The 21,562-nt window shown below is 42.1% G+C and overlaps 1 protein-coding gene across 2 annotated transcripts in view; it reads left to right on the forward strand.

Annotated features, from left to right (window-relative positions):
• TAF5L (TATA-box binding protein associated factor 5 like) overlaps positions 1–13,788 on the forward strand; it is a 39,817-nt gene extending 26,029 nt beyond the window's left edge. For both annotated transcript variants that reach the window (XM_055146717.1, XM_055146718.1), the window contains exon 5: positions 9,660–13,788. In XM_055146717.1, the coding sequence (XP_055002692.1) occupies positions 9,660–10,457 (798 nt within the window). In that variant the 3' untranslated portion in view covers positions 10,458–13,788. The remainder of the gene's footprint in view (positions 1–9,659) is intronic.
• Positions 13,789–21,562: the final 7,774 nt, after the last annotated feature.

A 21,562-nucleotide genomic window follows, 5' to 3' on the forward strand; every position in this document is an offset into this window, starting at 1 on the left:
CCTTGGTTTTTTTGTTCTTTACAACTGAGATAATGTAACTCGAAAATTTTGTTATGGTGAGTAAAGGCTAAATTCCGATGTGCAAATTTAGATTTTCTAGAATTTTATGTTTCATTGCTCAGGCATTTAAATGATGACATTTCAGGCCAGATAGTACAGCAGGTAGGTATTTACCTTGTACACAGCTGATTTGGGTTTTACCACCAGTGACACATATGGTCTCTCAAACACAGCCAGGAGTGAGTGATCCCTGAGCATAGAACAGGAAAGAGTAAACCACAAGAACAGCTGGCTGTAGCCTAAAAACAACACACATGAAATTTCTTTTCCTCGGAGGCAGTTCTAGCTCCTTGGAGATTTCTCACATATAATTGAGGAATACTGCCCTCATTTATTTTCAGTTTTTTATAAATAAAATTTATACTGATTATATTTGCTTTGATGATACTGAAGTTGGGAATTATTGTAAGCATTAAAAATGAAAGATGGGAGGTGGGCTGAAGCAATAGTTCAGCAGGTGAGGCTTTTGCCTTGCACACAGCCAACCTGGATTTGATCCTCGGCATCCCAAATTGTTCCCTGAGCATGGTCAGGAATAATTCCTGAGTGCAGACCCAGAAGTAAACCCCAAAGACCACCAGGTGTGGCCCAAAATCAAAAGAAAATAAAAGTTAAAGATAGGGGCCAAAAAACTAGTACAGCAGGTAGGGGTTTTGACTTCCAAGCAGCTAACCCAGGTTCAACCAGGTTCAATCCCCAGTACCCTATATGGGTCCTTGAGCCCACCAGGAGTGATCCTGAGAACAGCTCTGAGTAAGCACTGAGCATGAACGCCCCCCCCCCCAAAAAAAAAAGAATTTAAGATAGGTACAATGATGGGAAGAACAGCTTATAATGAAAATAATAGCCATAATAAGATTCTACTCTGGATGCTGCTGAAAATTAGCTGAGGTTACTCTGTGAAAGGTTTCCAGGCATTAGAAGGTATATATTTGTTGAGAGCAAAGAATAGCACTGTGGTTCCCTTGTTCATCAATTTGCTCAAGTGGGCACCAGTAACGTCTCCATCGTGAGACTTGTTACTGTTTTTGGCATATCAAACAGGCCATGGGTAGCTTGCCAGGCTCTGCCCTGTGGGCTAGATACTCTCGGTAGCTTGCCGGGCTCTCCGAGAGGGATGGAGGAATCGAACCCCGCTAGGCCGCATGAAAGGCAAACGCCCTACCCACTGTGCTGGCGCTCCAGTAAAGAATACCATGATAAATTCCAGGGCATGAAATAAATTAAAAATGGCCTGCAGTTAGGAGGGACAAAGCAGGAAACGAGATGTTGCTGCTGTGTATTCATTTGAGCATGGCAATCAGAAGTCAAAAAGGGAATGTAAGACCGTTTAGGGCCATGTAACCAATATAGAGATTGCAAAACATTTGGCAGTAGTCAAGGCTGGCAAGGTAGTATAGCAGATAGAGCCTTTGTCTTACACATGGCAGACCTGTGTTCAGTCCCTCCATATGGTCTGATATGTTCCCCTGAGCTTTGCCAGGAGTGATCCCTGAAAGCAGAGTGAGGAGTAAGCCCTGAGAACTTGCAGGGTATGGCCCCAAAACAAACCGATAAAAAAGGGTTTCTGAAGATGCAACAACCAAAAATTAATTCAAAATTACCTACATAATAAGTGGGAAAAGTTTTAGAAGCCCTAGAATGGACAACAACTTAGCTACTGCAAGTGCTGAGGCAAAGAATTAAAAATAACATCTGTATCTCAGGCTCAAACAATTTGATGAATCATGAAAGGTACTGTAGCCTTAAGGGTAACAATTACCAATTTTTAAGGTACTGCATGGAGACTGTAGCCTCCGTTTTGGTTGAAAGCATTCTTGTTTGCATTAGAACTAAAATTCAGTTCCTTTTGTTCTATTGTGGAGGGTTTTCCTGTTTGGATTATCTACCCCACACCACTTCTGTCTCCACCCATTTTGTCACTGCAGTTTGGGGACATTTGGTTTCTCTGTATGTGTTATTTTGGTTGGGGGCTGAAGCAATAGTACAGTGAATAGGGGTTTGCCTTGCATATGGCATACCTGAGTTTGATCCCCAGCTCCCCGTATGGTCCCCCAATACCACCAGGAGTGATCTCTGGTATTTGTAGATGTGTCCCAAAAACAAAACACATGGGTATGGCACATGCCTTACATACAGCTGGGTTTGATCCTTTGATCCTTGGCATCCCATATGACATCCCATACGGTCCCCCAACACTGCTAGGAGTGATTCCTGAGGGCAGAGACAGGAATAACCCTTGAGTACTGCCCGTTGTGGCCCAAAAAACAGTAACAACAACAACAAAAAAAACATAAAACAAAGTGTAATTGGCAGAATAACAAAGTTTGGTAGAAGTTTTAATAAAAATCAAACAGATAAAAGTAAATGGCAGTGCCGCCTAGCTGTAGTAAGACAGCACTATATAAATTAAATTACCAAGCCAGTTGAAATATCTGCCTTTTCAAAGCAATGAAACTTGTATCTATTCGTAGTATTACTAATAAGAGTATTTTAACAATAGATGTCTCAACACTGAGCAACAGTTCTAGGTATATATTCAAGAGAAGTAAAAATACCAGTCCACACAAAAAGTTGTACCCAGCATTAATTATAATAGCAAAAAGTAAAAACAGCCCAAATGTTCATCAGCAAAGTGTAAAGTACATTATGGATATGGCAATACACCAGAAAACACTACTGTCAAAAAGAACAGGACACATAGTATACATGATATAATTGGGAACTTTATGTTGAGTTAAAAAAAAAACAAAACTAGACATTGACTGAAGATATATCTCAGAGTGCATGATTTGCATGTTAGAGGCCCAGGTTCTATCCCCAGTATCATATAATCTCCTGAGTACTGCCAGAAGTAGTGTGAGTACCGCCAGATATGGCCCAAAATTAAAAATAAACTAGCAACCAGAGGGATAGTACAGAGGGTAGGATGTTTGTCTTGCATGTGATTGGCCCTGGTTCAGTCTCTGGCATCCCGTGTAGTCCCCCAAGCCCCACCAGAAATAAGCCCTGGCACAAAAGAGCTAAAAAATTTTAAAAAGCATCAACAACTCATCACAAAGAACTGTTGAGTTTACAATTCACTTTTTAGGCAATAATATTCAGAATAATCACATGTATAGAGCCAAAAAATAGATTTGTGGTTGCAAGGGGCTGGGAATAGAGAACAGGGGAGTAACTACAAATGGCAACAGGTGAATTTTTTGAGATGGATAATTAAAATATTTTAAATAAACAACAGGCTTGTGGGACTGGAGTGATTAGTATAGCTGGGAGGGCGCTTTCCTTGCATGCGGCCAACCCGAGTTCAATCCTCGGCATCCCATATGGTCCCCCAAGCACTGCCAGGAATAATTCCTGAGTGCAGAGCCAGGAGTAACCCAAAAAGCAAAAACCAAAACAATGGGCTTGTTCTTCAAGCACATGTTCTCTTTTAAACACATATCTTGCTTGTCTCTATGTCTTGCTTTTCTCAGTCTGGAGAAACCATGTTCTCTCTTGAACAAGTACTTCCTCTAGTTCTCATGTCTTTCTCAGTTTATTCAATAAAAGCCATCTCATGGAGCCAGAGAGATAGCATAGTGAGGAAAGGCTTTTGCCTTGCATAGTACCAACTGGATTTCTGGCATCCCACATGGTTCTCCAAGCACCATATGGAGCAGTTCCTGAATGTAGAGCCAGAAGTAAGACTTGAAAAATAAGAACGCACACAAATAAGCGGGGGGGGGGGGGCTGGAGCAATAGCACAGTGGGTAGAGCGTTTGCCTTGTACGCGGCCGACCCGGGTTCGAATCCCAGCATCCCATATGGTCCTCTGAGCATCGCCAGGAGTAATTCCTGAGTGCAGAGCCAGGAGTGACCCCTATGCCTCGCAAAAAAATAAAAGAAAAGAAAAAAGAAAAATAGAACAGTAATCAAAAGCTCTAAATATTCATAAAAATTTTTGTATGCAAAATAAAGTTGGATTTATAGCACTTTCCTCTATGTCTGCTATCTCCAGATTGAAAATAATCTGAATTACTAGGTTTCGAAAATCTGACAGTTGTCAAAGCAGTCTCTTCTTCTTCTTCTTTTTTTTTTTTTTTTTTTTTGCTTTTTGGGTCACACCTGGCGATGCACAGGGGTTACTCCTGGCTCTACACTCAGGAATTACCCCTGGCCGTGCTCAGGGGACCATATGGGATGCTGGGATTTGAACCCGGGTCGGCCGCATGCAAGGCAAACACCCTACCCGCTGTGCTATCTCTCCAGCCCTCAAAGCAGTCTCTTCTTAGCCTTGTCTCTTATTGCTGATTCGGTGGAGAGTAAGAAGTGAGACCCACACTGTTGATTCTGTCATCCAGACAAAATGGAAAAAAGTGAAATCCAGTTTTTACTATGTTGATTGGTTAACTTGTATTTTTTCATATCTGGACATTGTGACAAAAACGCGGATTCTGGATCAGGAATTTGCTCTTTTATTGTCATTTCATTCTTAGTCAAACAATATAACACCTACATTTGCTTTATTTCCTGTGCAGGAAATAAATTTATTTCCTCGTTCTGGTCATTTTTTAAGTTTGAAATGTAAAGAAGTATGTAAGAATTAAATTTATATAATCCATGTATATAAATTTGATAGTCAAAATTAGTTTTAGGGTGCTGGAGCAATAGCACAGCAGGTAGGGCGTTTGCCTTGCACGCGGCCGACCCAGGTTTGATTCCCAGCGTCCTGTATGGTCCCCTCAGCACCACCAGGGGTAATTCCTGAGTACAAAGCCATGAGTAACCCCTGTGCATCACCGGGTGTGACACAAAGAGCAAAAAAATTAATAAGTTTAGTGGTTTTTGTTCTAATTCAGTATGGCTAAAATATAAACAACATAAAAATTTAAATAATCATGTAAGCAACACAAAATAAGATTGGTTTTGTATTGGCTTGTCTAACATCTTAGAAAACCAGTATTTTCTCACTATTAGCACATGTCCATTCCCATTAACCAATAGCACATTTCTAATTTTAGTTAAGGAATTCTTACAGAGAAAGCAGGTCTCCCTTGCTTCCAAGTCTTAGCCCGTCTCAAGCCCAACCATACTGAATTCCCTTCAGTTCCTGTAAGATCTGTGTTGAAGAGGGGCTGACAAGACAATACAGCTACTTGTTTTGCATGCAGGTGACCTGAATTTGATCCTTGAACCCAGAACCAGGAGTAAGCCTGGGCACAGTCAGGTGTGACCAGACCCCTCCAGAAAAAATAATAATAATAACTGTTGAGGACAGCCCAGGGTTAAATGTCAGAGCCCCCTCCCCCTCCCCTGCCACACACACACACACACACACACACACACACACAAAAGCACTGTTCCGAAAAAGAAGCACTGAGTAAACTGAGGCACTTAGAACATCCTAGTCCAGAAATAGACCCCATACAAAAATCTATAATTTTCAGGGGGCTCCATGATCCAGAGCAAGGATCAGTAAATAGAATTACATAAGGTAATAGTTGATGATTAATTTTATTTTCAGATTTGTACTTTATGCGTGTTTCACAATGTACAATTACAGGTACATAATACATTATAATGTACATGACTGTACATTATAGTTACGTTATTTACATGCATGTATTATGCAAAACTAGTTCTTGTTTAGGATTCTTGTTCATTTTAGATGGTGTCAGTCAAAATTACAGAACATTTGTGAGGGGTTGTCCTGTTTCACATGAAAGGAAAGAGAATCAAGCTGACCGTATGTGAATTATTCGATTGTTCAGAGTTTCAGTTAGCTCTGCTCAGGTCTTTGTGGAACTGGATTGAACTACAAAATAAAATGTGGTTAGAGTAGTTTTAGCTGTGAACGTGTTAAAGAATTGATAAGGAAAGCCAGTGAAACATTCTGATGTACCCATTTCTTGGTTTACATCTTCAACTAAACACTTTTCCATATGCTCAGGATGACATCAAGACCCTTGAGGGGGCTGGAGCAATAGCACAGCAGGTAGGGTGTTTGCCTTGCACATGGCCAACCTGGGGTCGATTCCCAGCATCCCATATGATTCTTCCAAGCACTGCCAGGAGTAATTCCTGAGTGCATGAGCTAGGAGTAATCCCTATGCATCGCCGGGTGTGACCCAAAAAGAGAAAAAAAAAAAACACCCAAATACCCTGGTGAAGTGCCAGATTGACTCCTAATGACCCTATGCTCTCTGTCTCTAAGTACACTATATTTACCTTCTCAAAGAGAATTGTAGACCCGCTTTCATGACTTCCTGTTTTCAAAGACAATGTAAGCCTCAGAGAGAGTGTATCATTTAATTGACAGAAATTTTTCAATAATTTTGATATCATTCATCTTAGACCCTTTTACCTACTCTTGGCTTTTGAGTCCTGTCCAACAGTGTTCAGCAGCTACTCCCAACACATTGCCCAGGATTCTCTTGTGTTTAGGGGACATAGAGTGCCAAGGACCAAAGGCATGCTTCCGGCACACAGAGCAAACCTACTAATCCTCTGAGCTATCTCTGCAGCCTGGGGTGCTTGATTTTTGGCTTCCACAGTTTTTACTATAAACTTTCCGCTATGGTGTAGAGCAGCAATGAGTCATTCTTGAGGTTTTAAAGTGTTTTTGCAACCTCTGAAAAGGAAAATTACAGATATTTTTGCTAACACTCATTAAAGCCTTTAGCTGCTAAATGTTAATAAATGCTCATGTTAAGTGTCTAAAATTGCTATTTGAGTATTCATGGATATCATGTTTATTTCCTCTTATCTCACAGTATGTGCACATTGGATGGGAGGAAGGGGTTTGAATCACCATGATTGCATTTCAGTTGTACATTGTTCTAACACCAGTCCCATCACCAGTGCCCAAGGTCCCCAACTTCCCTCCCACCCCCATGCCTGCCTCTGTGGCAGGCACTTTCCCCTCCCCCACTGTTCTAGTGTTCCCTTCCCTAACTTATTCCCCTCACCCCTGCCAGCTTCCTACTGAATACCAATTTTCCTGCTCTTCATTTCTTCAAATGCCAGTGGGCATTTGACTTTATTTTAAGAGTTTTCTGGAGGCTGGCCTCACATTCTGGGGAAAGGGCAACTCAGAGAAGGGATCACCAACTATAATGTAGTCGAAGCCCATGTGGGGGAAGGGAGTTGCTGGCTGAATGAGGGCTAGAGACTGAGCACAGTGGCCACTCAACACCTTTATTGCAAACCACAACAGCTAATTAGAGAGAGAGAACAGAAGGGAATGCCCTGCCACAGTGGCAGGGTGGGGTGGGGGGAGATGGGATTGGGGAGGGTGGGAGGGATGCTGGGTTTACTGGTGGTGGAGAATGGGCACTGGAGAAGGGACGGGTTCCCGAACTTTGTATGAGGGAAGCATAAGCACAAAAGTGTATAAATCTGTAAATGTGCCCTAATGGTGATTCACTAATTAAAAATAATTAATTTAAAAAAAAAAAGAGTTTTCTGGGACTGGAGGAATGGTACAGCAGGAAGGGCTTTTGCCTCACAAGTGGCCAATCTGGGTTCATGGTCCCCTATGGTCTCCTGAGCACTGTCAGGAGTAATTCCTGAGTGTAGAACCAGGATAACGCCTGAGCATCGTCAGGTATGACCCAAAAAGTTTTCAAAGAGAAGTGTAAAGGACTGGGGCTGGAGCGATAGCATAGCAGGTAGGGCATTTGCTTTGCACGCAGGGTTCGATTCCCAGCATCCCATATGGTCCCCCAAGCACTGCCAGGAGGAATTCCTAAGTGCAGAGCCAGGAGTAACCCTTGTGTATCGCCGGGTGTGACCCAAAAAGCAAAAAAAAAAAAAAAAGAGAGAGAGAGAGAAGTGTAAAGGAAGTTCTTCTCCAATATAAGATCCCAAGACATTGAAATATTGATTACTTTAAGAATCTTCATCTTGGGTGGAGCGATCATACAGCAGGCAAGACAGTTATACAGAGCCTACCCCAGTTCAATCCCCGGCATCCCATTTGGTCCCCCAAGCCCTACCAGGAATGATCTCTGAGCAACACTGGGTGTGGCCCAAAATAACAATCATCTTACTTGTGTTTCTTATAGTATTCTGAGGTTTTTTGTTGATTGGTTGTGGGGGAAGGCAGTTGTTATTTTTCACAAGTCAAAAGTAGAAAGCTTATACTCTACTCTTGAGCCTTCTTGTAGAATATAATTAAAACCCACCTTCACTTATGAATCCAAGGGTAAAATCATTGAGACACTTGTCTATAAGAGAACGAAAGAAAAAAGATTTTGAACACAAATAGTGAACTTGTGTACTTGTGTTCATCTTTCCTCAATTCCATTCACTAGTGATGGTCTCCCTTTCTTTCCCCCACCCCCCACCCCCCACAGGAAACAAGGGAGTCACTTGAATTTGTTTAGCAGTTTTGGGATTCATGCCTTGTATTGTTTATCTGGGAAAACATTTGAGACCCTCAAGGAAATCTTCATTTTAAAACTTTTATCTCTGGGCTGGAGCAATAGCACAGCGGGTAGGGCATTTGCCTTGCACACGGTAGACCCGGGTTCAATTCCCAGCATCCCATATGGTCCCCCGAGCACTGCCAGGAGTAATTCCTAAGTGCATGAGCTAGGAGTAATCCTTGAGCATAGCCGGGTGTGATCCAAAAAGCAAAAAATAAATAAATTTTTTAAAAAATAAAATAAATAAAACTTTATCTCTCTTTCTTTTGGGATGCCTACAATTTGTAACTGGTCACAGCATCTGATAGTAATTTAATGATAATTGTACTTTTCTGGTACAATTCTCATATATGTAAGTTTTGTTTTGGCTGAACACCTGCAGTGATTCTATGTTTTAAAGTGATGGGGGCAGAGTGGGTCGGGCACTTGCTTTGCACACAGCTGACCCAGGTTTGATCCCCAGCATCAGACAGCACCCAAGTCCTGCCAAGAGCAATCCCTGAGTTCAGAGCCAGGAGTAAACCCTGAGTACCACTGGTGTGTCCTAAAGAAAAAAGAAAAGAAAGATATCATGAGGGGCCGGAGCAATAGTACAGCGGGTAGGGCATTTGCCTTGCACTCGGGCAATCTGAGTTCAATCCCCAGCATCCCATATGGTCCCCTAAGCACCACCAGGAGTAATTCCTGAGTGCAGAGCCAGGGAGTAATCCCTGAGCATCGCTGGGTGTGACTCCCCCTCAAAAAAAAATAAATAAATAAACAAAAGAAAGATATAGTGAGACCATGTAAATCTGAGAATTTAGAAAGTTAAAAGTAATTTTTCAAATCACAAATCAGTTGCTTACTTCTGAAATGTGTCTTTTACCTAAGATCAAGGCCCACAATCATTGTTCTTTAATAGTAGTGATTCATTCTTGTACCTTTTGATTTGGCTTAGTTGCAAGATGAACAGAAGGAGAGCAGTTTATAAGTTTTAAAAGATGTTATTCAGTAATGTGGTTGTTACAAGTTTCTCCGTGGTTAGACACTGAGGGCAGAACCGGTGTCCTTTGCCGGGTAGATGCTATTTCTCCAACCATGTCCTTCTCCCCCGCCGCCGCCCCCTCCCCCCGACTTTTTATTTTCTGCAGCAGATTACTAAATGTTATTTTTGTGTCTCTCTTGCCACCCTGACTCCACCGTTCCCAGGATGATGAGGATGATAATGCAGGCACAGAAATGAAGATCCTACGGGGGCACTGTGGACCAGTGTACAGTACGAGGTTCCTCGCAGACAGCTCAGGGTTGCTCTCTTGCTCAGAAGACATGTCCATTCGGTACTGGGACCTCGGGAGTTTCACCAACACTGTGTTGTACCAAGGACATGCCTACCCTGTGTGGGACCTGGACATTAGCCCGTACAGCCTGTACTTCGCCAGCGGTTCCCACGACCGCACGGCAAGGCTCTGGTCATTTGATCGGACGTACCCTCTGAGAATATACGCAGGACACCTGGCAGACGTGGACTGCGTCAAATTCCACCCTAATTCAAACTACTTAGCTACAGGCTCTACTGACAAGACTGTTCGGCTCTGGAGTGCTCAGCAGGGGAACTCGGTGAGGCTCTTCACAGGCCACCGTGGCCCTGTGCTCTCTCTTGCCTTCTCTCCCAATGGTAAGTACTTGGCGTCCGCCGGCGAGGACCAGCGTTTGAAGCTGTGGGACTTGGCATCTGGGACCCTTTATAAAGAACTGAGAGGCCACACAGACAATATCACCAGCCTCACCTTCAGTCCGGACAGCAGCCTGATTGCCTCTGCGTCCATGGACAACTCCGTGCGCGTCTGGGACATTAGAAACACGTACTGCAGCGCACCGGCCGATGGCTCCTCCAGCGAACTCGTGGGTGTGTATACTGGGCAGATGAGCAATGTACTGAGCGTGCAGTTCATGGCCTGTAACCTCCTGCTAGTGACGGGAATCACACAAGAAAATCAGGAACATTAATTTTATTATTTTTTTTTTAATCTTCATTTTAATGAAATGGGGCTTTGGTAGGCCTCCAGATTTCAAGTCTTAGGACAGACTGATATTGAATCACTGGCTGACTGTGAAAGACTTCCCCCACTTCTCCTCCTCCCGTGCAGACACCCTGAGCATACCACCCCTTCACCCCGCCTCCCCAACCCCCAGGTGGACTGGGGTGTGGGGAAGGGAATCTTAAGTGGACATGAGATCAATTAGATGATGCTCTGGAGGTCAGGTTGCAAGTTCTCAGAAAGATCCCACTGTCATCCTGCAAGCGCCTTGTCTCTGTCTCCCCCCCCCCCCCCCCCCGTGTAAAATCAAGATGCTGCTTCCTTTTTCCTTTATCTGGCACTGCATTTGGTCTGAGGATGGTGGCAGAGCGTTCTTGGAAGAAGCAGTGCAACAGGGTCAGGCAGCATCAGTAAACTTGGGTGGAAGGGAAACCTGGCTGGCATAGGAATGTGGGGTGGGAACTAGGAGAGGGGTAAGGACAATCTGCCCTCCCACCTCACCTCCAAAAAAAAAAAAACCCTTTTTTGTAATTACAGAGAACCAGGATTTTTTTTTAATTGTTATTATAATTATTATTATTAATTAGAAAAGGAAAGCTAGCACTGGCAGAGGGTGCCTTCTCTGCTCTTCTCTTTCAGGTTTGATTCCTGGCACGGGCTGTGACACTTGGAATTTTGAAGTTCAGGGAATTCAGAGAATCTAGTAGCACAGTGTGTTAGGAGAAAGGGAAAACTTCTGGGGGGAAAACTGAGCACTCTGGCTGATGTTTCTAAACAATGGGTGAATGGAGTTGAATGACAGTGTCACGGGCTCTTGCAGTGATGGTGGGAAGAAAGATTCTTTTCATGGCTGCGTTTCTATTAACAATCTTCTCCCCCTAAAAAGGACAAATTGTGAAAAGAAATTAAAATAATTACAAGGGGTAGGTCACCAGATAGAAAATGTTGAATTTCCAAGTGCTACTTGACTCAATTTGTGTGACTTTTTCAGTATATTTTTTTTTCTCTCAATATCATCAGTTCCCACCTTCTGCATTGCAGTAGCAGTTTAATGAACACTTTGTGAAACAAGTTGTAAGTACATACAGACGCATATAAAATTATGCTTTGAAGATAAAGCAAGTTCTAATTTGTGGGAAAAGAATTCAATATTTCTGTTTTCTGAAGAGAGTTATTTTGTATTTTGTTTTCCATTAAAAAGTATTTAGTTTCAAAAGAAAGTGTTGGCATCTTGTTTAAAACTGTGAGGACAGTCAGGTGTGCTGTCTGTTCTGGTGACAAGCAGCTCAGCTGAGTTCAGGTTGATAGCCAGATTTGAGGCCAGACTAGCCCCAGCAGAAGTATTTTCTTGTCTGTTTTCAGACTCTGTTTAGCTTACTTTGAGTCATATTTCTTTTCAGCTCTCCTGGATTAGTGAAAGCATTTAATGCTATTTGTACATCCAAGATTGCCAACTGCTGGCCCAATATACCATATATTTTAACATCTGGAATTATTTGGTAAGATCCTATTTCCTAAATTTTTTTAAAAGCATCTAGGAGCATAAGAACTGTGTTATTCAATTAATTTTAACTTTTTATTAAACAATTCCAGATAAAGGACTCATTCAGAGATTAAATGATGCCAAAACTTCATACTTTGAAACATAACTTTCTGGCAAGGATTCTAAAAATTACCAGAAAGTGAAATAGGAAGATTCTAGAATTCTATGCCAGAATTTTTTTCACTTATGAAAGATGGTATGAAATGTTTTTTATTCATAAAGGCTCATATATTTGATACAGTGTAAAAATCCAGCTGACCAGACAATGTCATCTTCTATTTGATCTTCAGTAAAATCTAAAAATTCAGATGGGTTCTTAACTGTAATAAATGAATTCTTAAATTATATTGTGTCATGTGTTACTACGATGATATATCTAAATCGGGCTGAAAGACTCTCAGATGTGAAAATAACACTGATTCAATGTGACTTGAAAAGGTTTTGTTAATGAATTTCTTTGATTATACACAAAAATGTGTTGGGTTGGTCAGTCTTTACTAGTCGTGTAGATACTTTGTGATTTCAGTTCAAGCTCTTTATTATTTGTATATTTGGCCTTTTTTTTTTACTTTTGTGAACTAATTTTAATGTGGGGTAATTTAACTTTATAAATTGTCCCTCACAGCTTCCCCCAAATCTTGGAAATATTGTAAGATATATGTATGTATGTTTATATCCACAAGGATCTATAAAAATATAATTACACTCTTGCACTGTTTTATCTTCAGAGCAATCCTGTGAGGTGGACAGGACTAGTGATGCTGCAGGTTTGTAGATAAAATATGTACCGCCAAGAAAAGCCACATTGTCTCTCCACACCCACAATGAAGTGATCCCAAGTCTTAGGTATGTGATGGAGAGGGTCTATAGTCAGTGTCCTCAAGCTCCAGCTCCAAGGTGTGACTCTGAAGGTAGTAAAAATTCATAGTTCTCCCAAAGGAAATATAAATGAAAATTATTTAACAAGTGTATACATATATATTTACATATATGTATATATAGTACTTATTATCTTCCAGAAGCCACAAAAAAAAAAAAACTATGAGACATATATTTCCCTAACAACCCTATGAGGGTGAGTTCCATTTTTATCCTCATTTTTATAGATAAGGAATCTGAGGCACTGACGATCTTGCCAAAGGTCATGCACTAGTAATTAGTAAACTGAAATTTGAACCTGGGTCATCTGGTTCCATCCATACTCTTATCCATATTGTCTCCATTCACACAGTTCCAAGGAAAGGGTGATCTGAGGTTAATAGTAACTACATGTTCTTGGCAATGGTTATAAAACTGATGCTTCCTTTTGCCAAATAAATCAATAAAATGTGGGATCAGGTGCTGGCAGAAAGAAGGAACTTAATATATAGCTAAAAGAACCAGAATATTTAGTTATTTGGACCATAATAAAAAATATTCTAATGTATATAGATGAGGGAAAGCAATTTAAACTTCTCAGACTGAAAGATTCAGAAGATCTGAATGGACATTTAATTTAGCAGTAGACTGACCAAAATAATGAAAATTAGGATAAAAGAAAGTAATGAATAAAAGTGCAACAGAAAAAATTTTTTATAATTTTTATATTCAAGATTCAACTTCTAAGGATATCATGATTATTTGCCTTTCTTTGTTTTATTCATGTATTTAAAATGTCGGTTATATAAAAAATTTATTGCATATTTAGGGTTCTAATTTTTCTATTGCTTAGATTGGTATTTAAGTATATGGATTAAAAGATTAGTCTGTACTTCAACTTGTCTTTCAGTTGCATGTTTTAAAAAAGTATCTGCCCACATCAAAAATTCCTATTACTGACATATGTGGCTGCAAAGTGACTGTGAAACTGCTTTATGTAAACAGAAAACGATCATTCTAGAATATGAGATGCAAATGTTCACTTCAATTTGAGCTATTGTAGAACAGAAATCCTGGCCCAAAGGAGACTGCAGCAGATAAGACACCTTTCATGCACCTGACCTATTTCAATCCCCAGCACCATATATGGTCCACTGAACCCTGTTAGGATTAGATCCCTGAGGGGCAGAGCCAGGAATTAGCTCTTAGCAATGTGTGGCAAAAAAAAAACAAAAAACGGGGCTGGAGCAATAGCACAGTGGGTAGGGCGTTTGCCTTGCACGCGGCCGACCCGAGTTCGATTCCCAGCATCCCATATGGTCCCCTGAGCATCGCCAGGAGTAATTCCTGAGTGTAGAGCAGGGATAACCCCTGTGCATAGCCAGGTGTGACCCAAAAAGCAAAAAAAAAAAAAAAAAAAAAACCCTTAAATCTGTGGCCAGAGAGATAGTACAGCCTTGCATGCAGCCATCCCTCATTTGATCCCCTTCATCCCGTAAGATATGTGTGTTTCCTCTCCCCACCCACCACATTGAACCTGCCAGGAGTGATTTCTGAGTGCAGAGCCAGGAGTTACTCTGAGTACTGCCAAGTGTGGCCAAAAAAAAACTTAAATCCTTGCTAGTGGCTGAAATATTAATATGTGAGGTTTGTTACAATATTTTAGTGGGTGAGAAAAATACAGTGGTAAGCAAAACTGATACTGGCTTGAGTTTATAGTTTAGAAAGGAGACACATATTAAATCATAAATAGACCATTTCAAACTGTCGCAAGTGCTGGATGTTATGGGAGAATATAGCCAGGGGGTTGAGAGGGGTGGGGGAGGAAAGGACTGCGGGTACTCCTGACAGTATGAGGAACTGCATCAAGCGTTCATGGAATACTTCCTGAAAAAGTAATAAGCTGAGACCTGGAGGGTAAGTGTGTTAGCCAGGCAGAGTCTCAGCCTTAAAACTGGAAAGAGCCTGGAATACTCAAAGCTTTCCAGTGAAGCTAAGGCAATGTGGGTAAGGAACAGAAGACCATGCCATGAGTTTGGATAGTCGATTTGGGCATTATCAGGAGTTTGGCTTTTTATCTCCAGTGGGATGGAAGCCATTGAATGGTACAGAATTGGTATAGAAAAATGCAGTCTATTTTTCACTTTCAGTCACTGGCAGTGAGTAGACATAGGCACCACAGTTAGCAACTGGAATTCCACTTGAACATCAGATACTGAACAACATTTACTGAGCCCAGGACATTGCTGAATGATGGACTCCAGCTACTATGTGGTTGCTGCCCATTTGAGTGGCTCCTGGGACACAGTGAATTGAAAGCAGCCTCGACCAGCATTCCACGGGGGTTTGTATCCCATCAGCAACCACATGAGCAAGCTTAGATGGAGATTTTGCCCCTGTCAGGCTTTCAGATAATTATATGCCCTTGGATACCTATATTGCCGCCTGCTTATAGACCTTGGAAACAGGCATATAACAGATTCTGCCTCAATTCCCAATTCACAGAAACTGAGGTATTCAATGTTATTTTTATCACTGGCAGCTGTGGAGAACATGCACTAGGAGTGGGAATAACCAGCCAAGATTATTGTAGTCAGGTCTGGGGAGTGACTTACTGGCTAAAGATGTGGGGCCACAGATTGAATTCCTGGTGCCACCATGTGTGCCAGGCATAATCCCAGTAGGTCTCTGTCCGCAGAGCCACAACAGAATGTGCCATCACCAGCACACAACCAGTTGTGTGCAAGCACTGTGACTAGAAAGTAAAATGTGCAACCTCCAGTGAACACCACAGTTAAGGATGTGCTAGCTCTGAGGCCACGAATGCAATTGTGGTTTTGTGTGGGTTTTTTGGTTTCATTTTGTGTGCTTTTTGGGTCATGCTGGCAATGCACAGGGGTTACTCCTGACTCTGCACTCAGGAATTACCCCTGTTGGTGCTCTGGGGGACCATATGGGATGCTGGGAATCAACCCGGGCCGGCCTCGTGCAAGGCAAATGCCCTATCCACTGTGCTATCGCTCCAGCCCCTGTCTTTGTGTTTTAACTTAAAGATGCCTCATTGGTGGGGGGTGTGGTGTTGAAATGAACTGTATGACAAACCATTACAAATAGCATTGTATACCACCAACCAGTCAGCTCTTACGAACATCACTTCAATCCCTGGCAATCACTACAGCCAGAACGTGTTCAGCTGCACCTTTCTGAATAGACCGTTGAGGTGTGTATGAATGGGTTATATGGTAAGACTGATTAAATATCAAAGCTTTACAAAAGTATTCAAAAGTTAAGACACTGCCTTCAAATAATATAATTGATTTATAATGGCACATCAGTGCTTAATAAATGAATGAGTAGCTAGAACATTTGTTTTTAATATTTTTATTTATTTAAAATCATGAATTCATTTTTCTCCATTCCTCGTCTCTCTCTCTCTCTCTCTCTCTCTCTCTCTCTCTCTCTCTCTCTCTCTCTCTCTCTCTCTCTCACACACACACACACACACACATCCGTAGCTATATTCACATATTCTAGTGGTGTGCACCAGAGTCATGTCAGGTGGCAGTGCTTGCACATACTGCTGCAGTGCTCACCAGGTGTCACTGTGGCATTAAAACATATTTTAGTAGAGCTCATCAGGCTTCACACCCCCTTCTGTTTTGTTCACAACTACCTAGCTGTGATGCAGCTGGAAATCATTTGTACCAACGATCACAAAAACAGTTGCCAGGATTAAATTCAGCACATATGGTGACTCTAGGGATCAAACTAAAAACACTGAGCTATCCCCCAGGATTCTGCTTGGGTTTGGGTTTTGTTACGGTTTTTGGTTTGTTTGGTTTTTTTTTTTCTTTTTGGGTCACACCTGGAGATGCTCAGGGGTTACTCCTGGCTCTGCGCTCAGGAATTACTCCTGGTGATGGTGATGCTCAGGGGACTATAGGGAGGCTGGAGATCAAACCCAGGTCTTGTTTGCAAGGCGGAATGTCTACCTGCTGCACTATCACTCTGGCCCCTTGCTTTTGTGTTTTAACTTAAAGATGCCTCACTGGTGATGGGTGTGGTGTTGAAACTAAATGTAGGACAAACTATTACTAATAGCGTTGTAAACCACAGAATCAAAAAAAGCGCCACACCCAGCAGAGTTTGAGGTGACCAAGGCCACTGATAATAGTGCTGCAGGTCACCAGGGTCGCATCTACAGGAGGTGAGGAGCCGCTGGAACTACACCTAGTAGTGCTTGGGCAAGTTATGTATTTCCAAGAACCAAATCAGCCTTGCACATATTAATTCTGTGTTCTACCCCTTGATTCATCTCTTTTGCTATTTTTTAAAATAGGATGTAACTGCATTAGAGCATTTGTTGTGCATGTGTTTGAACCCCAGAACCACAAAAAATAAAAACAATTTATTTTCTAAAGATACCATTTTTTTTTGAAATGTGTTTCTAAAACAGCCTCATTATCAAAGTTTAAATCTAAATTAACCTAAAGCTGAATTTGTTGATGAAATACTTTGCTTTCTCAAACCCTTAGGAAAGTATAATAAGGGTCAAGATACTCAAATTCAGGACAGTAAAATATAAGTTATTTGGAGCCAGGGTACGGTGGGTAGGGCACCTGCCTTGCATACAGCCAACCCAGGTTCAACCTCCAATGTCCCATATGATTCCCCCAGGCCCTGCCAGGAATGATTCCTGAGTGCAGAGCTGAGAGTAAACCCTGAGCACCACTGGGTATGGCCAAAACAAAAATATTATTTGGGGAAATATGAGCTATAATCCAAGCCCCAGGTTTGATCCCCAGCATCCTGTATGCTCCTCTAAGCACTTTCAGGAGTTATCCCTGAGAACTGAGCCAGGAGTAACCCTTGAGCATCATCGGGTATGGCCTCAAAACATAATAGAAACCATGCATCTAACAGTATATGAAAAAATTATTAATGATCAGGGAGATGCAAATCAAAACAACAATGGGATATCATCTGACACACATTTTAAAAAAAGTGTTGGTGGGTTTTTAATCCACTTATACGTGGGCTAAATCCTTATTAAAAAAACTATTGGGGCAGGAGAGATGGTATAGTGGGCAGGGCATTTGCCTTGCACGCAGCTGATCCTGGGTTTGATCCCCGGCATCCTATATGGTCCCCCAAGCACTGCCAGGAATAATTCCTGAGTGCAGAGCCAGGAGTAACCCCTGAGCACCGCTGGGTGAGACCCCACCCCCCAAAATAAAGCAAAAAAGGGAAAAGAAACCTTATTCTCTGCTGGAAGGAATGTTGACTAATCCACCTTTTTGAAAACAGGATTTGCACATCTTAAGCTAGGAATCAATCTCCCATAAAATCCAGAAATTCCACTTCTTTAATATACTGAGATCATAAAACATCAATTCAGAAAAGACATCTGTACTCATATGTTCATTGCAGCACTTTTCACAATCTCCAGAATCTAGAAAACAACGTACCTGTCCAAAAACAGATGACTAGATGTGGTACATATATACAATGGAATACTATTCAGCTACAAGAAGCAACTTGCAATTTTGCTTCATTGTGGGTGGATCTGGAGAGTATTGTGAGGAATGAAGTCGGAAAGATACAGAATGATTTCCTTCATATAATACATAAAGGAACAGAGTAAGGAAACAACATCCAAAGGCAATAGAAATGGAGAAATAGTCTTTAGTAGACAGCATATCTCCTGGAGCCTCTGTCCCTCTCCGAGACCCCCACTAGCTACCAAGAATTATCCCGCTTGTACAGCAGAGCCAGGCATATTCAGTATGCCAAAAACAGTAACAATAATGGGCCTCATTCCCCTGACCCTGAAAGAGCCCCCAATATGGCAGCGTTGGGAAGGATGAGTAAGGAGAGAGGCTGCTAAAACGGTTTGATGCCCTTCGGGTTCCTGGAGTGAGCAGACGTCATTGTGCTACACTAGCACATGACAGGGATGAGTGGGGATGTTACTGGCGCCTGCTCGAGCAAGTCAATGAGCAACGGGATCACAGGTGATGGTGAGGGAGATTGGGATGAGGGGGTGTGGTAGGGTGGGGGATGACACATTGGGATAATGGTTGAGGGAAGCTGACACTTCAGTGCAGTGTTTCGTTTGGAATGTTTTATGCATGAAATCCTGCCATCATTAATACTTTAATGATTGGTATCTAAAAATTTTTGAATTAAATGAAATTGAAAGAATTTTTTTCTTTATTAAGGGCTGGGAAAATAGTACAGTGGGTAAGGCACTTGCTTTGAACACAATTGACCTGGGTTCAATACGCAGGACCACAAATATTTTTTTCTTGATTTTATTCTTACTAAGTTATTTATTTGGGGCTAGAGCGATAGCACAGCGGTTGGGAGTTTGCCTTTCATGCGGCTGACCGGAGTTCGATTCCTCCTCCCCTCTCGGAAAGCCCGGCAAGCTACCGAGAGTATCGAGCCCCGAGGCAGAGCCTGGCAAGCTACCCGTGCGTATTGGATATGCCAAAAACAGTAACAATAAGTCTCTCAATGAGAGACGTTACTGGTGCCCGCTCAAACAAATGGATGAGCAATGGGATGACAGTGACAGTGACAGGTTATTTATTTGTAGGTTTTATCTCTTACATGTAATTTTAAATGTATTAGCATAGACAGCATAGAATTATTTATACTATGAAATTTCTTTATAAACTAAGAAAAGAACAGAGTTTGTGAAAAAATATCAGTTTATCATTGATTTGCAGTACTGTGGAATTTTAGGAGTTTTAACCTTATTTAACCTTATTTGTTTTTATTTAACCTTATTTGTCTGTGTAAGTGTGACACCCCCCTCCACAATAAGGGAAAAAACAGGTCTCTCTTAAAAGTGGGATATAATAAAGAAACATAGTAAGGGAACAATAAATGGCCAACATCATCGGAACAGAGATTGTATCTTTAGAATTGCGTTTTCATGGGATGGAGTTGGCTGGGAGGGCCCCTTGGAAGGCTGGTGGAGGAAAGCAGGCACTGGTGATGAGTGTGGTGTTGGGATGATGTATGCGTGAAAAGTATAATTAGCAGTACCGTAGATCCCGGGCTGGAGCAGTAGTGCAGCAGGCTTAGGGTGTTCGCCTTGCATGCGGCCGACCCAGGTTCAATTCCTCCGCCCCTCTCAGAGAGCCAGGCAAGCTTACCGAAAGTATCTTGCCTACATGGCAGAGCCTGGCAAGCTATTCGTGGCGTATTCGATATGCCAAAAACAGTAACAACAAGTCTCACAATGGAGGCGTTACTGGTGCCCGCTCGAGCAAATCGATGAGCAATGGGATGACAGTGACAGTGATACAGTAATACTATAGATCCCAGTACCTCATAAAAATGGGGGAGGGGAGGACGGAAAGAAGGAAAGAGAAAAGAAGAGAAGGGGAGGGGCAGAGGAAAGGGAAAGGGGAGATAGTTGGAAGACTGCTTCATGAGCGGAGGGGAGAAGGCAGATGGAATAGAGAAGGGATCACTAAGAAAATGATGGCTGGAGGAACCAGTTGGGATGGGAGATGTGTGCCAAAAGTAGATAATGGATCAAACTTGATGACCTCTCAGTGTCTGTGTTGCAAGCCATAACGCCCAAAAGTAGAGAGTATGGGGAATATTGTCTGCCATGGAGGCAGGGGGAGGGTGGGAAGGGGGGGTATACCTGGGATATTGGTGGTGGGGAATGTGCACTGGTGGAGGGATGAGTGTTTGATCATTGTGAGATTGTAACCCAAACATGAACGCTTGTGACTATCTCATGGTGATTTAATAAAATTTTTTAAAATTTTTTTTTAAAAATGGGAAAGGGGAGAAGGAAAAGGATAATAGTCCCTTACAGGCACCATCTTGGTGCTCTCAATCATGCTGAAAGCAGTGCCTGAAAGCAGATACCTTGAGGGCAAATACCTCAGGAGATCCCCACCCACCCCTCCTAAATAGCTGGGGCAGAGGGCAGAGAGATGTTTATTAAGAGGGCCAAACTCCTAGCTGACAAACACAGCAAATGCAGTCGCCCCTCAGGCTGGAGTGTAGTAGTGGGTAGATCCAACACCCATCCCCCACACACCCCACCCCTGCACCCTGTATGGTACTCTAGCCCCCCCACTAGCCACCAAGAGAGATTTCTGGCAGCAGAGCCAAGAATTAGCCTTTGAGCATCGCTGGGTGTGACCGAAAACAAAAAAACAGACCACAGCTCCTCACATCTAACTGCTATCTAGCCATACCTTACAAAGAAAACACACTTCCCAACTACCAAGCCTTGAGTAAAGGAATGCCACTTGTCTCTTCTGTTGGCCCTAATGGTGCTCGATGAAAGAAACCATTAAAAAAGGCTGAAAATATCTCACATAGAAATCAGAGAGCTAAAGAATATAGTAACTGGGGCTGGAGCAATAGCACAGCAGGTACGGCATTTGCCTCGCACGAGGCAGACCCAGGTTCGATTCCCAGCATTCCATATGGTCCCCCAGCACCACCTGGAGTAATTCCTGAGTGTAGAGCCAGGAGTAACCCTGTGCATTGCTGGGTGTGACCCAAAATATATAAATATATATTTATATATATTTATATATATATAGTAACTGACTACAAAATACAAAGAGGAACTCAGCAGCAAAATAAAAGAAGCCAAAATTCCAATCAGTGAACTCAAAGGCAAAGTAGTA

Source organism: Sorex araneus, chromosome 9 (assembly GCF_027595985.1).
Source record: "Sorex araneus isolate mSorAra2 chromosome 9, mSorAra2.pri, whole genome shotgun sequence".
NCBI classification, from domain to species: domain Eukaryota; kingdom Metazoa; phylum Chordata; class Mammalia; order Eulipotyphla; family Soricidae; genus Sorex; species Sorex araneus.